General features: G+C 43.3%; 1 protein-coding gene across 1 annotated transcript in view; it reads left to right on the top strand.

Moving 5' to 3' along the window:
* The first annotated feature begins 722 nt into the window (after positions 1-722).
* dhx9 (DEAH (Asp-Glu-Ala-His) box helicase 9) overlaps positions 723-15,626 on the top strand; it is a 93,425-nt gene continuing 78,521 nt past the window's right edge. The window contains exons 1-4 of the mRNA XM_038793505.1: positions 723-783; positions 2,744-2,862; positions 4,334-4,482; positions 9,461-9,507. Of these exons, the coding sequence (XP_038649433.1) occupies positions 723-783; positions 2,744-2,862; positions 4,334-4,482; positions 9,461-9,507 (376 nt within the window). The remainder of the gene's footprint in view (positions 784-2,743; positions 2,863-4,333; positions 4,483-9,460; positions 9,508-15,626) is intronic.

Below are 15,626 nucleotides of genomic sequence, written 5' to 3'. Positions count from 1 at the left end.
AAGCACAGCAAGTGCATGAAACCATGAATGCCTGCAAGGTCCTTCCCAAATTTTGCATCATCCTGACCTCAAACTTCATCGCTGCTTCTTCATTGTCACTGGATCAAAATTCTGGAACCCCTTCACTCCCTAACATTACTGTGGGTTTACCTACATCATGTGAACTGCAGCAGGACAGGAAGGCGGCTCTCCAGTAGTTAGGAATGGGAACATATTTAGGCCATGCCAGCATGCTCACATCCTGTGAATGAAGGACTTTTTAAAAAAAAAACTACATGTGACTACAGTAGTTCAAGAAAGGGGCTCACCACTAGCTTCTCCAGTAATTGGGCATAGACGAGAGATTTTGGCCATGCCAGCGCGCTCACATACCTGAATGGATGTTTTTTTTTTAAAACACTTGCTGGCATCTGTCAGTTTGCTCTACATTATCGTATGATATGCAAATGTTTAGGGAAGCATTGCTAATACAAAACTTAAGATCCATTTTTCAAGGTCTGTTGGGCAGCCAGCTTCATGAAAAATGTGGGTGTTCCAAATTTGTTTAACTCCATTCTATTTTTATTCTCACTGTCTTACAATCTGCTCACCCCTTCTTGATGTGGTCAGTGGCCATGCAAAATCAGCACTATTGTTCATTTTAATGGAAGCGTTCAAAATCTTGAATAGCTTTGTTAGACTCTCTTGGCTGTCACCTGTATCGTGTGACAATGATTTACACCATGACTAATTCTCTGCCTCACCTTGGCATGGCAGTCTCTGCCGCATTTTCTGCAGATGAAAGTAGTAGACCAAAAAATTGCAAGATTTGCTGAACACTTTTCTCTTGGCTATCTTCTCCGGTAGTTGATCCTACCATTTCGCTCTTCCAGGCAGTTGGCCTCCAGAGGCCGCAATTATCGGCGAGTAACGCCAAGTTGTCTGTATTGATGACCACAGTCTCCGTATTTTAATATCTCATTTGCAGATATTTTATAGCGGAGGTGTTCATGCCCACTGGGTCATGTCTGGAAGAATTTTACATATACAGTTGTTATCCAGCCGATGAACATGGCTGAACCAGCGCAGGTGTCATTGGCTTAGAAGTGAGTGTATTGCTGGTGGAATTGCACCTTTTAAGTCATGGACTTTGTCCTGTCAAGAGATGCCGAGGATGTATCATAAACAGCGAAAGTGGAAACTGTTGAGCCTTTTCTCATGCCTAGCATATGTTGTCCAGATCTCACCATTATAGATGAATGCACTGATGGCACAGACTTGGTCGACTTCTAGTTTGATTTTTGCTGCTGTTCCGCACTCTTGCTCAGCTTGGACATAACCGGTGTATTTCAGCATCAAGCAAGAGATTGATTGTTGGTGATTATGGAGCCAAGATATGTGAAACAATCGAAACCCCCACATTGCCAGTGCTGATTCTTTTAAAATATTATTTCACCGGATGTTGGTAATGCTGACTAGGTCAGTATTTTGCCCATCCCAAATTGCTCTTGAGGTGTTTGATGGCAGTATGGCAACATCTTTGACTATGATGTGTCTGCCTGGTGCTGACTTTCAAACCAAACTCCTTATACATGTGAGTGTCTGCCAGTTTTAGCTGCAGATTTGCCTCTACATGGAATGCCAGTGCATCATCATTGTGTTGAGAAATTGAGTTATGGACTTGGCACATTATTGCCTTGGATTGTAGGCAGGCATGGCTGAGCACCTTTCCGTTTGTTCTGGAATGTTAGATGACATGATGACTGAGTAAATAAGGAGAAATTGTCCATTGGCAGAAGGGTTGACAACTGGAGATCACAGATTTAAGATGATTGACAAAAGAACCAGGGGTGACAAGAACTTTTAAAACCCCACAAGTTGTTGTGATGGGTAATGCACTGCCTAAAAGTATGGTGGAAGTAGATATAATAGAGAATTGGATAAATATCTGAAAAGGGAAATAATATAATTGGAAAATGGGGAAGGAGCATGATTAATTGAACAGCTGTATCAAAAACCCAGAACAGGCCCAGTAGCAGGCTTGATGTCCTTCCTGTGCTGTTTCATTTTATGATTCTATAGAGGAGTTCTATTAGGTTTGATCAGGATTTAAATGTGCTGAGTTTAAATCTCCAAGCACCACACGTTGATTGAATCTAATAAGCTAGTTTATGCATCATTATGCCATGGCCATCTCTTGTAAGCCCAGTGAAAACAGTTATTTGCCACAAATCTAAATATCTCTGTTTGAATTGATAAGACTGTTGTATGTAGTATGTGTGCATTAGGCACCAGCAACGGGCAGCACGGTAGCATTGTGGATAGCACAATCGCTTCACAGCTCCAGGATCCCAGGTTCGATTCCGGCTTGGGTCACTGTCTGTGTGGAGTCTGCACATCCTCCCCGTGTGTGCGTGGGTTTCCTCCGGGTGCTCCGGTTTCCTCCCACAGTCCAAAGATGTGCAGGTTAGGTGGATTGGCCATGATAAATTGCCCTTAGTGTCCAAAATTGCCCTTAGTGTTGGGTGGGGTTACTGGGTTGTGGGGATGGGGTGGAGGTGTTGACCTTGGGTAGGGGGCTCTTTCCAAGAGCCGGTGCAGACTTGATGGGCTGAATGGCCTCCTTCTGCACTGTAAATTCTATGTAAAAACACAAAGGCAATATCAGAGTGCTTTGAACTTTACCTCTAAGCTTAATTTGAGTGTTGTAGAAAAGGTTAATGATCTTGAATAGGTATTGCTTAAAATGATTTTGCCATTGTAGATTCTGGCGGTGGAGGAGGCGGTGGAGGAGGTGGGGGAGGAGGATTCGGTGGTTATTGGGAACGTGGAGCCAATCTAAAGGAGTATTATGAGAAGAGAGATGAACAGGAAGCCCAAGCAGTAAGTAGAGCTGTACAGCGACTGTCTTTAATAATTTAATAATCTTTATTGTCACAAGTAGGTTTACATTAACACTGCAATGAAGTTACTGTGAAAAGCCCCTAGTCGCTATATTCCGGCGCCTGTTAGGGAACATGGGGGGAGAATTCAGAATGTCCAAATTACATAACAGCACGTCTTTCGGGACTTATGTGAGGAAACCGGAGCACCTGGAGGAAACCCACGCAGACACAGGGTGAATGTGTAGACTCTGCACAGTGACCCAAGCTGGGAATCAAACCTGGGACCCTGCCGCTGTGAAGCAACTGTGCTAACCACTGTGCTACCCATTAATAATTCAGTATGATCACGGAGATAGTTTGGAAGATACTTTCTGCATAGCACGTACTATTAAGTACAGACAAAATTGTATTTTCCCTCAAGAAAAACGCTGTGAATGTTGGAAATGAGAAATAAATACAGAAATACACAGGCCTAGTAGCATCCTAGAAACAGTGTGCTGAGATGGATCGAGCCTGGGACCTCGGCGCCGTGAGGCTGCAGTGCTACCCACTGTGCCACCATGCTGCCCACAATTTTTGAATTCTGACATTTGAAGCCAAGACATCTTGCAAATAAGATTATGCCTCTGAAATAAAAGTTGTACAGACATATTTTGTTGGGATTGTGAATTCAGAAATATATATCTGTGCCTATTTGCATTTCAGACGTCTGTTAAACTGCATAATTGGTAGAATAAACAATCAGAAATGATACTCCTGCCTAGTGGTTAGCACAACCGCCTCACGGCGCTGAGGTCCCAGGTTCGATCCCGGCTCTGGGTCACTGTCCGTGTGGAGTTTGCACATTCTCCCCGTGTCTGCGTGGGTTTCGCCCCCACAACCCAAAAATGTGCAGAGTAGGTGGATTGGCCGTGCTAAATTGCCCCTTAATTGGAAAAAATAATTGGGTAATCTAAATTTAAAAAAAAAAAAGAAATGATACTCCTTGGTGTCTTAGTCGGTCAGTGTGTGGTGCGCCATTGGGTTACAAAGGTTTGGTTTCTGATCTGTAATGAGGTAGTTGGTGATGATGATGGCACTAATTGGTATTGATACCTTTGGGTTTGGAAACTAGCAAATTCTCACTTCTCAAAGGGTAGGTATACAAGCTGCATGTAAACGTGACTTCGCTGTTATGGATCCTAAATAAGTAGGTGCAGGGACCCATACCAATCTAGTTTAGACCTGTCTTTCTCTAGTTTTTGATCTGGCACTGTTGAGATTGATAGCCTACCACAGACCAAGAGCTGAGCCCGAATACCTCAACACGTTTGGCAGTCCATTTAGATACTTGGCCATTACAGGAATAATTGTATTTCTTCACTGTATTTTTTGTGTAAGCTTTTGGAAAACATAGCCATGGTATTTTGTATGAAAAAGATAAACATTATTTTTGTACACCTTTTTGTAACAAAATAACTTTTTCCTAGACCCTGGAATCTGAAGGCTTGGATTTGAATGCTGGCCTTCATGGCAACTGGACACTTGAAAATGCCAAAGCTCAACTTAACCAATTCTTCCAAAAAGAGAAGATTCAAGCAGATTATAAGTTTTCACAAGTGGGACCTGACCACAACAGGTTTGGCTTATTTTAATTGTGGACTAATCGATTGAGCAATTCTACAATAATTATTTTCATGGTTTTCATGTCATGCAATTCTGAGATGGTAAATTAGTACCCTATTAATCCCCACTTTTGAAATAAGATTAAATTGGAGCAATGTGACTGTTGCCTCCTATGGATCTGCCCAAACTTGTGTGGCCGATGCACTGATCTGCTTGAAATAAAATAGTAATTCTTCCAGAGACCACGCAATAAAGAATAGCACAACTTTTGAAGTTCATCTAGTTGAATTAATACATGTTCCAGAATAAACATTGTATCTGCCACAGACAGTAAATCAAATGTATATTGTCGTTTTAGATCCAAAAGATAATTACTTCAGTCATTTGAATTATAGAAGTTGCAAACTATTTAAATGTGTAGAGTTGGCTCAGTGGTAGCACATACCCCTTTGAATCAGACGTTTGTGGATTGAACACCGACTTCACATATACACAAGCACATATACTAGATTGACACTTCAATGCAGCACAGCAGGAGTGCTGCACAGTCAAGGATGGAGCTTTTTAGATGAAATATTAAAATAACTATCTACCCCCTCCGATGGATATAAAATATCCCATGTAAAGATTGCCATATGAGAGGGCGGCACGGTGGTGCAGTAGTTAGCACTGCTGCCTCGAACTGCCGAGGACCCGGGTTCGATCCCCCAGGTTGCTGTGTGGAGTTTTCACATTCTCCCCATGTCCGCATGGGTCTCACCACGACAGCCCAGAGATGTACATGTTAACTGTAAATCTATCTAACCCCTCCGATGGATATAAAATATCCCATGTAAAGATTGCCATATGAGAGGGCGGTAAGGTGGTGCTGTAGTTAGCACTGCTGCCTCAAACCACCGAGGACCCGGGTTTGATCCTGGTCCCAGGTCGCTGTGTGGAGTTTTTATATTCTCCCCATGTCCGCAGAAGTCTCACCCCCACAACCCAGAGATGTACAGAGTAGGCAGATTGGCCATTTTATGTTGACCCTTAAAAGATTTTTTTTTAAAAATGTTGCCATGTGAATAGCATCAAGCTGGCTAACATTTACCCCTCAAGCTGGCTAACATTTACCCCTCAAGCTGGCTAACATTTACCCCTCAAGCTGGCTAACATTTACCCCTCAAGCTGGCTAACATTTACCCCTCAACCTCTCTCCCAAAGAAGAAGCTTTGCTTGTTTTTCTCATTACAGCAATGACATAATCTCAAATATATTTCATTGGGAGTGCTTCGTAAACTTTGAGGATATAAATGGTGCTCTCCAAATGCTTATTTACCTAAGCTGCCAGGATTTCTTGTGTTTTTAATTTCCTAAATCAGGCACCAATTTACTTTGTATACAAAACCGAAAATAACGTGAAAATGCAGCAGGAAATGTTTGCAACATTATTTTGCCATGATTCAGGCTAGTCCAGATGGCAAAGATGCATTGTGCATAAAAATAAACTTGTTGAGTAATTACTCAACAATAAATTCATTCTTTTTCTTGGTTTTACCGATTTGTCCTGGGTCCTGGACGGTGTATCTGTAGTAACTGAGAAAGATGACCCGATAATCTCCCAGGTCGTTGCAGTGCCTTTCTGAATAATACTAGGTTGCATGAAAACTTGACTTTTTCAATGATCTCCTGTCATGCCTGGAGGAAGAAGAATGTAAGGATCAATAAAGGGAGACAAACCATGAAAAAGATGGAGTTTAAAGGACCAGCGAAAATACACCTCGAGATTGTTTTTGGATTCTCCATTAACTTTCTTGTATTCCTCATAATGCTGTTATTGAACTTGGTAGTAATGCTGCAGAATAAATTTATAATGGTGATTCCATGTAGGCAGACTGTAAAAGGCAGTTTGTCTCATTTGATCAGTTTGAACTGTATAGCAACTGTTCAATGTTTACGGTGTTCAATCTGTACTTATTCAAATAAGGTTGATTTGAGTAACAATTTTCAGGCTAAATAGAGCTGTAATGTACTATTTAGGTCACATCGAGTTTTTAAATTGATGTTTTAACTCAAATGACAATGTAATTGTAATATATTTAGGAACTGTATTGTAAGCAGCATATTGATCTATGAGAAAGCCATTGTGAGGGAAAAGTATTTTTAAAGTGTCATAGAAGTGATCCAGTTGCAGCTCATGGTTTCTGCTTGTTTGAAAACGGATTTATTCCATACTTCATGGTATGGTACCAGTATGTTTCTCAGCCAGCTTGCCTTGTTATATAGAGCTTTCTATGGGGTAGTTGCCCAGTACCCCTATGAATGCTATGGATACCTAAATATGATATAGTAGATACCTACTAATTGGGAAATAAATCAACAATTAGTGAATTTCTATTGAACTTCAAGATGCAATATATTCTTCCAAGGTGATGGTTTCCATTTATTTGGTGATTTTACGACTTTACTAGGCCAAATAGCAGGGATCTACTGTGCAAGCACTTTCCTATGTTTGCCTATACTTTTGGGAAGGTACTAAATTATCTAATTATATTCCATTTCCCCAAATATTATGTATTTATGTTGTATATCTTGAGTCTATGAAATAGTCATTACCTTGAGGAGAAAAAACATAGGTGTACACCAGCTATGTACTTTGGAAACTCAGTGGTCAGGGGGTTCTTCCCTGTCTAATGTGCAATGGTATTACAACTTCAAAACTTGTGTGTTAGATTGCAAATATTTTTACAGCAGAGATGATGTGTGTAGGTATAAAACTGAATAAAAGTGACAGACTTGTCGCTCACTTAATCTGTCATGGTGGTGAGGTGACACCAGAAACCCCTCTTGCAAACATGTGACGTTGCTTAGGCTGCACTAAGCTGCCACATGGTATCCTTCCATTGTAGGAATGATGGTCCAAGCAATCATAGACAGCTGTTGATTTCTGGTGTCACTTTTCCTGTAGGTGTTCTAGGGGACCTAGGGCTGATGGAGATTGGAACTTTACTGAGCTTGGCAGAGAAACATACTGGCATCCAAGAATGGTGGATAATGGGCCTATTAACAGGCTTCTCTGAATCGTGAAGTTGCTGTGCTTGATCTGAATTGACCAAATATAGGATCAGAAGTGAGTTATACAGATTTAAAAAAAAAAAGATGAATGCATAGTACTGAAGAAAAGCTGTTGATCATGAGAACTAGATTCCAAGACTGAGTAATATATTGATGGAACACCATTTGCTTGTCATCTTTAGAACTGCATGACCAAACTTGTATTTGGATGCATGTCAAAGCAATAGAAAATTTGGATGATATGGCAATACCATATTTTACTTTATTCAATGGAATTGGTCAGTCAGGAAGCTAGTTCCAGCTCGATAGTTTTCCATTCAAATACTGATGCATGGTTGAAATTAACCATATATACAATGCTTCATCACCAAAGTGTAATGGGGCCAATTTTCTTTTTTTATTCATACTAAGGGGGGGCATGAGTGCGTTTTTCTGACGAAGGCCTCAGTGACGTTTTAAATTGCAGGTATAAATGGAGCAAGTATTAACGCAGCTTAAAATCTTTTGTATGATGTGCTCCAATTCATTTCTTTATATCAATGTATTTTAAGAAATGTAGCTCGAATATAAAATGGTTATTTTGATCTAATACATATGTGAATAGGTAGTTTTGGCAATTGTTTGTGATCAGATTCAGATGTAAAGAAAAATTGCATACCCATGCAAGAACGTACGTGCTTGAGATTAGAGCACATAGTTTTTCAAAACTAGTACATTTAATGCTATCTAGTAACCATTGTTTTGTATTGTACATAAGTCATTTTTTTTGTTTGTATCACAGGTAAAAATGGATTCATAAATGAGTATGTAATTTATTAAAACTTCCACGCACATGTATGGCAAATATTTCCAAATACTTTTCAGTCAGTATATGGCAACGGATGAGTTACATAAGCTGCTCTGATGCACAGTAAGATAATGAAATGTACCCAAATTTGGCTTGTGGGGCTTAAAAATAACTTCCACACAATGGGTGCCATACCAGTTACGGCTAAAAGTTTTTCTGTTTATGCCAAGACTGTGTTGTAAATTCAAATAACCATTTTTAAGTAAAGGACTTTTGTTTTTCAATTGATATTCAAGCTTCTCTGCTTCCACTCTATTTTTGTGGTAAATGGTGCTTGTATAACCATCTATTGAGTTACGCCAATGCCTCTCTATAATCCTCCTTTGTAGGTATTCAAGTAGATGGACCTGACTTGCCTTCGAAGATTTCTACTTAATTTCCTGCCGAAAATGAGATTTTTGCTTGTGGGGTGATGTGGAGGTGCCGGCGTTGGACTGGGGCGGGCACAGTAAGAGGTCTTGCAATACCAGGTTAAAGTCCAACAGATTTCTTTGGAATTACTAGCTTTCGGAGCGTATCTCCTTCATCAGGTGACTGAACCTGATGAAGGAGCTACGATCCGAAAGCTAGTGATTCCAAAGAACCCTGTTGGACTTTAACCTGGTATTGTAAGACTTCTTCTTGTGGGGAGATATTGGTGTAAACGCTTGGTCTGCATTTCCTGCATAGCAGTCAGTAGAGCAGTGCCACTAATTGTGCACCATGCTAAACATCTGCATTGCTTCATAGAAATTGGTTATATTTGTCTTTGAATCCTGTTGAATTTTGATTTTAGTTATTGTTCAGATATATCTGATTGTCACTGTTAGAAACTGGAACAGATGCAACGTTTAAACTCGTGCTTAAAATTTCTAGATTACTATTTGCAGGAATTCGATCTCCTACGTCTGAAATATTTGCATGGAGTGCTTGTATTCCCACTTCACCAGTCACACCTATAGTATAAAAATTAAACTTTCAAATCTTTTGCCATTTATTCAGAATATGCGGGGCATTATTTAGTTAAATTTAATTACTTGTTTTCGTATCAGTGGGATGGTGAAAGTGTTGAAACGACAGAGTTAATTTCATGTTGTGCATGTCATTTCAGGAGTTTTATTGCAGAGATGACTATTCACGTGAGACAGCTTGGAAGAAGTAAGTAGCTACTTAGATTTTGACGCGAATAGTTTTACTGTTGACTTGTAAGGCTTGTAAAAAATAATTATTTTAACAAGCTGCAATTAGCTCAGCTGCCATGCAGTCGTCTCTATTGGACTTTCAGACCAGCAAATCAGCTGGACTATATCAAGAACAAAACTGAAAAATTCTTGAAGTAATATTCTTTACAAATGAAACTTCTTACAAAAGTGGAGAGAAATTTTAATTTTGAAGAAGGGCTGAAGATAATAAGTGTGGAGGTAGTACAGTAAGTCAGCATAAATGCATAAAGCATAGATAATTTTTTATTTTATGTAGATAAATTGGAAGTTGAAAATTCCACTTTTTTACTTTAGGCATGTGGAAATACAGTGGTCATTGTATATAAATCTAGATATTTTATGTACCTCATTCGAGATTGAAAGGTAAACTATTGGAAGTGTGAAAGGTGGACCAAGTCCTCTTTTGGGTTTATATGCTGATCGATTTCTCTCCTAACAAAGCAATTTTACCAAAGTTAAAGGCCATAAATTAATTTATAATTAGAAAATGCCAAGCTGATTAAGTGCAGTGAAATTAATTTAACATCAGGGGGCAATGTCAGGTCTAAAGTTTGGAGGGAGCATACAGGATCGCACTGATTGAAAAGAGAGAACATATATTTGCAGACACTAGTTAACATGAAGGTGAGAATCTTGATTTGATTCGAAGCTTTGTACAGTGACCCTCATCTTGTACAAAAATCATGTTTTTTTTTTGAGATGGAATTTTGGACAGTCTCATCTCGTATGTGAGTATACGTCTGTCCCGCAGTTGCTGCAAAGTATAATGTTCTATAATCACAATGAATTAAATAAAGCATCTGCTATATTCTGCGTTGAGATGTATGGGTGATGATGACTGAACTTCAGTTTACCAGTTAATAACTAAGTTTTTTCGATAAATCACAGTAAATAAATGTGGGTTAAAATTAGAATCCATGCACTAATCCGAGGATTAGGAAGCATTCTTCACTCCACGCACACATAAAATGCTTCAGTGTTGGGGTTATCACCCTATGATCCAGACAGATACATTTGCAGTTATGCACTTTGGTAGGAAAATGAAGGTGCTGAATATTATTTAAATGACAAAAGGCTGCAGAAAACTGCAACATTGGAGGGATTTGGGGTTCCTTGTGCAAAAATCACAAAAAGCTGGCATGCAAGTACAGCAGGTATTTGGGAAGGAAATGGAATGTTCGCCTTTATTTCAAAGGGAACAGAGTATAAAAATAGGGATGTCTTTCTAAAACTATATATAAGCCAATAGTTAGACCACACCTAGAATGCTGTGAACAGTTTTGGTCCCCTTATCGAAGGAAGATTTACTGGCAATAGAGGCAGTCCCTGGGTTGATCCCTGGAATGGGGAGAATGAGAAGGGGTTGAGTAGATTTGTCCTGTACTCATTGGAATTTAGAAGACTGAGAGGTGACCTTAGAGGAGACGTATAGGATTCTCAGAGGGTTTGACAGTGTTAGTGCTGAGAAGATGTTTCCTCTTGTGGGAGAGTAGAACCAGGGAGCATAATGGCAGAGGAAGGGGTCACCCAATTCAGGCAGAGATGAGGACAAATTTCTTCCCTCTGTGGAATTCTTTATTGCAGAGAGCTGTAGAGGCTGGACCGTTAATTATGTTCAAGGCTGAGGTAGTCCAAAGATGTGCAGGTTAGGTGGATTGGACGTGCTAAATTACCCTTCCATGTCCAAAAAGGTTAGGTTGGGTGGTGTTACTGGGTTTCAGGAATAGGGTGGGGGTGTGAGCTTAGGTAGGGTGCTCTTTTCAAGGGCCGGTGTAGACTTGATGGGCTGAATGGCCTCCTTCTGCACTGTCAATTCTATGATAGACATTTGTTAATCAGTAAGGGAATTGAGGGTTATGAGGATAAGGTGGGAAAGTGAAATTGAGGATTATATCCAATCAGCCATGATCTCATTGAATGGGGAGCAGACTCTATGGGCTGAGTGGCCTACTTTTGCCTTGACATCTTAAGAGTCTCACTTGAAAGTGGGGAACTTGAAAAAGAGGCACGTTTGAGTTTTATTGTGCAATAAACTTTGGTGAATGAAAATTCTCCTCTCTTCCATGTCCATTCTTAAGATTCAAAAGAATCTCAAGTTTCTTTACAGTTGTCTGTTTAGATTGCTAACTTTTTAAAGACACATTGTATGCTTGGTAAATGTTTTGCATTGAAAAGGTGACTGTCTGAACACACGACAATTATTCCAAAGATCGTGGCTAATCCATATAAGTTCTGGCTAGTTTATCAGTTGTCCTTATTGTTTGGCTCGGCTTTACTTGAATCTTCATTCCTTTTACCAGATGAACATTTGCAGGTGGGTGGAATTTAGTAAAGTAAGCAGCGATCACTGAAAGGTTACAGGTTTAGTTTACGATAGTTAGGATGGTGAGTTCCACATTAAAAATTTTTTTAAAATGTTTTCGTTGACATTGAAAAGCAACTTATTATATAATTTGCGAAGGCAGTTTCTGATTGTAGAAGAATATGGTGGGTGACATGCCTGAACATTCACATTTGCTGATTATCCTGAAGTATTCAGAAAAATAGTCACTGCAATTTTATAGCCCAGCAATTGGAATCTTCGAGCATCTTGTGTTTTTAAAATAAAAGTATTTTGTTTCTTTTTTATGCAAATTTAGAATACTCAGTTATTTTTTTTCAAATTAAGAGGCAATTTAGCGAGGCCAATCCACCTACCCTGCACATCTTTGGGTAAGGGGTGAGACCCACACAGACACGGGGAGAATGTGCAAACTCCGCTCGGACAGTGACCCTGGGCTGAGATCAAACATGGGTCCTCGGAGCCGTGATGCTGCAGTGCTAACCACTGTGCCCTGTGCAGCCCAATCTTCAAACAATGTGTTGCACAGTGATTTTTATTCGTCTTTAAGTTATTAGATTGCGCAACTTATGGAAGTGCATGAGTTGCATAAATAATATTGCACAATTCACGCTGAAAGATGAATTAAAGAAATAGCAGGCGAGGATGGAGGAGATGGAGAACCGCTCCTGCCGGAAGAATTGACGGATTTTGGGCCTCTTGGAGGGGCTGGAAAGTTCGGATTTGGTGGCCTATGTGGTCCTAATGTTGAACTCGCTGATGGGTGCAGGGTCGTTTCGTGGTCCCCTGGAGCTGGAAGGCGCCCATCGAGTGCTGCAGCGGAAGCCCAGGCAGAACGAACCGCCCATGGTGGTGCTGGTCCGTTTTCACCGCTTGGTTGACCGGGAGTGCGTGTTGAGGTGGGCGAAGAAGGAGAGGAGCAGCAGGTGGGAGAAAACAGACGTTCGGATTTTTCACGACTGGAGCTCGGAGGTGGTGAGGAGAAGGGCTGGCTTCAATCGAGCGAAGGGAATGCTCCACAGGAAGGGGGTGAAGTTTGGCCTTCCACAGCCGGCTCGCCTCTGGGTCACGTGCAAGGACCGCCAGCTCTATTTTGACTCTCCGGAGGAGGCCTGGGCTTTTGTCCAGGCTGAGAACTTGGACTCGAACTGAGGGCTGGGGGGAAATGTACTTTGTTTGGAGGCTTTGCCCTCTTAGATATCCTTTCGCCTATATTGGCTGTGTTTGCTGATGGTTGTTTCCTGTTTGTTTACGGTGTTTTCGCTTTTTTGGTTATGGTTATTTGGGTTCTTTCGGGGTTTTTTGGGACTGTTGATTATTTATTGTGGTGCTTTGTTTTTGTTTTTTCCACTGGTGGGTTGGGGAGCAGGTTGGGGCCCCGATTGGTCACGTGTCCGTCTTTTTCCTGCGTGTTGTGTCGGGGGGCAGGGCTCGGGTTGGAAGTGCGGGCTTTCTTCCCACGCCGGAGGAATTGGGGGCAGGGCTGGCGCTGGTAGGGAGGGATTGGTGGCTGTGTGGCATCGGGGGGGGGGGGGGGGGTGTCGTGGTTATGGCGGGAGTAGCTGGGGTCAGCAGAAGTCAGCTGACTCACGGAAGCATAATGTTGGGGCTAATGCAGCTAGGGGGGCCCTAGCTTGTGGGGGGTTTTGGGGGGGGGGGGGGGGTGTGCCGGGTTGTGGCTGCAGGGACTGAGGGAATGGATGGTGAGGGGGGGGGGGGGTCTGCCACCGTGGGGAGCAGGCTTGGGGGGTTCCCTGGGCACGTGGTGGGTTGAGAAAGGGCTATGGCTGATCGGCGCAGAGGGAAGGGGACGGCCCCTCTGGTTCGGTTGGTCACATGGAACGTGAGGGGGCTGAATGGTCCGGTGAAGCGATCCCAGGTCTTGGCTCACTTGAGGGGGCTGGGAGCGGATGTGGCTATGCTCCAGGAGACGCACCTCAGGGTTACGGATCAGGTGAGGCTAAGAAAAAGTTGGGTGGGACAGGTGTTTCACTCGGGGCTTGATGCAAAGAACCGTGGGGTGGCAATTTTGGTGGGTAAGAGCCTGTCGTTCGTCGCGTCCAAAGTGGTGGCGGATAGTGCAGGTCGATATGTGATGGTGTGTGGGAGACTTCAGGGGGAGCGGGTGGTCTTGGTTAATGTTTATGCCCCCAACTGGGATGATGCGGGCTTCATGCGGCGTATGCTGGGCCTGATCCCGGGCCTGGAGACAGGGAGATTGATTCTGGGTGGGGACTTTAACACGGTGTTGGATCCGGCTCTGGATCGCTCGAAGTCTAGGACGGGCAGGAGGCCGGCAGCGGCCTCGGTGCTGAGGGGGTTCATGGACCAGATGGGAGGGGTGGACCCTTAGAGGTTTTTGGAGCTGGGGGGTAGGGAGTTTTCCTTTTTCTCCCATGTTCATAAGGCGTATTCCCGGATTGACTTTTTCGTGCTTAGCAGGGCACGGATCCCGAGAGTGGCGGGGGCGGAGTATTCGGCGATAGCCATTTCTGATCATGCTCCACATTTGGTGGACCTGGAGCTGGGGGAGGGGAAGGATCAGCGCCCGCTGTGGAGGTTGGATGTGGGGCTTTTGGCAGAGGAGGAAGTGTGTGGGCGGATCCGTAGGGGTATGGAGGGGTATCTGGAAACCAATGACAACGGGGAGGTGCAGGTTGGGATGGTTTGGGAAGCGCTAAAGGCAGTGGTTAGAGGGGAGCTGATATCTATTCGGGCGCACAGGGAGAGGGTCGAGAGGGAGAGGCTAGTGGAGGAGATGGTCAGGGTGGATAGGACATATGCAGACACCCCGGAGGAGGGGCTTCTGAGGAAGCGGCGCAGTCTCCAGGCAGAGTTCGACGTTTTAACCACCCGTAAGGCGGAAGCGCAGTGGGTGAGGTCACAGGGGACGGTGTATGAGCACGGGGAGAAGGCAATTCGGATGTTGGCTCACCAGCTCTGGAAGCGGGAGGCCGCTAGAGAAATTGGGGGAGCCACGGACGCAGGTGGGAACTTAGTACGGGGTGGAAAGGACATCAATGGGGTGTTCAGTTCCTTTTATGAGGGGCTGTACCGGGCGGTACCCCCCGGGGAAGCAGGCGGGATGGACCGCTTTTTGGATAAGCTGGAGTTGCCAAGAGTAGGGGAAGAGTGGGTGGAGGGTTTGGGGGCCCCAATTGAGTTGGAGGAGCTGGTGGAGGCGGTGGGGAGCATGCAGACAGGGAAAGCGCCGGGGCCTGAAGGGCTCCCAGTGGAATTCTATAAGAAATTTTCAGATTTGCTGGGCCCGCTGCTGGTGAAGACCCTGAATGAGGCTAGGGAGGGGGCGCTCTGCCCCTGACGATGTCCAGGGCAATTATCTCTTTGCTTCTGAAGCAAGACAAGGACCCCCTTCAGTGTGGGTCTTATAGGCCGATCTCGCTCCTTAACGTAGATGTCAAGTTTTTGCCAAGGTGCTGTCAAGGAGGGTGGAGGATGTGGTCCCCACGGTGATTCATGAGGACCAAACGGGGTTTGTGAAGGGGAGACAATTGAATGCCAACGTGCGGAGGCTCCTGAATGTTATGATGATGGCGCCGGTGGCTGGGGAGTCAGAAATAGTGGCGTCCATGGATGCGGAAAAAGCTTTTGATAGGGTGGAGTGGAGTTATCTGTGGGAGATGTTGCGGAGGTTTGGGTTTGGTGAGGGGTTCATCAGCTGGCTGAGGTTGCTGTACAGCTCCCCGGTGGCG

This window comes from Scyliorhinus canicula, chromosome 4 (genome assembly GCF_902713615.1).
Source record: "Scyliorhinus canicula chromosome 4, sScyCan1.1, whole genome shotgun sequence".
NCBI lineage: Eukaryota > Metazoa > Chordata > Chondrichthyes > Carcharhiniformes > Scyliorhinidae > Scyliorhinus > Scyliorhinus canicula.
This window is presented reverse-complemented; position numbering and strand designations above follow the sequence as displayed.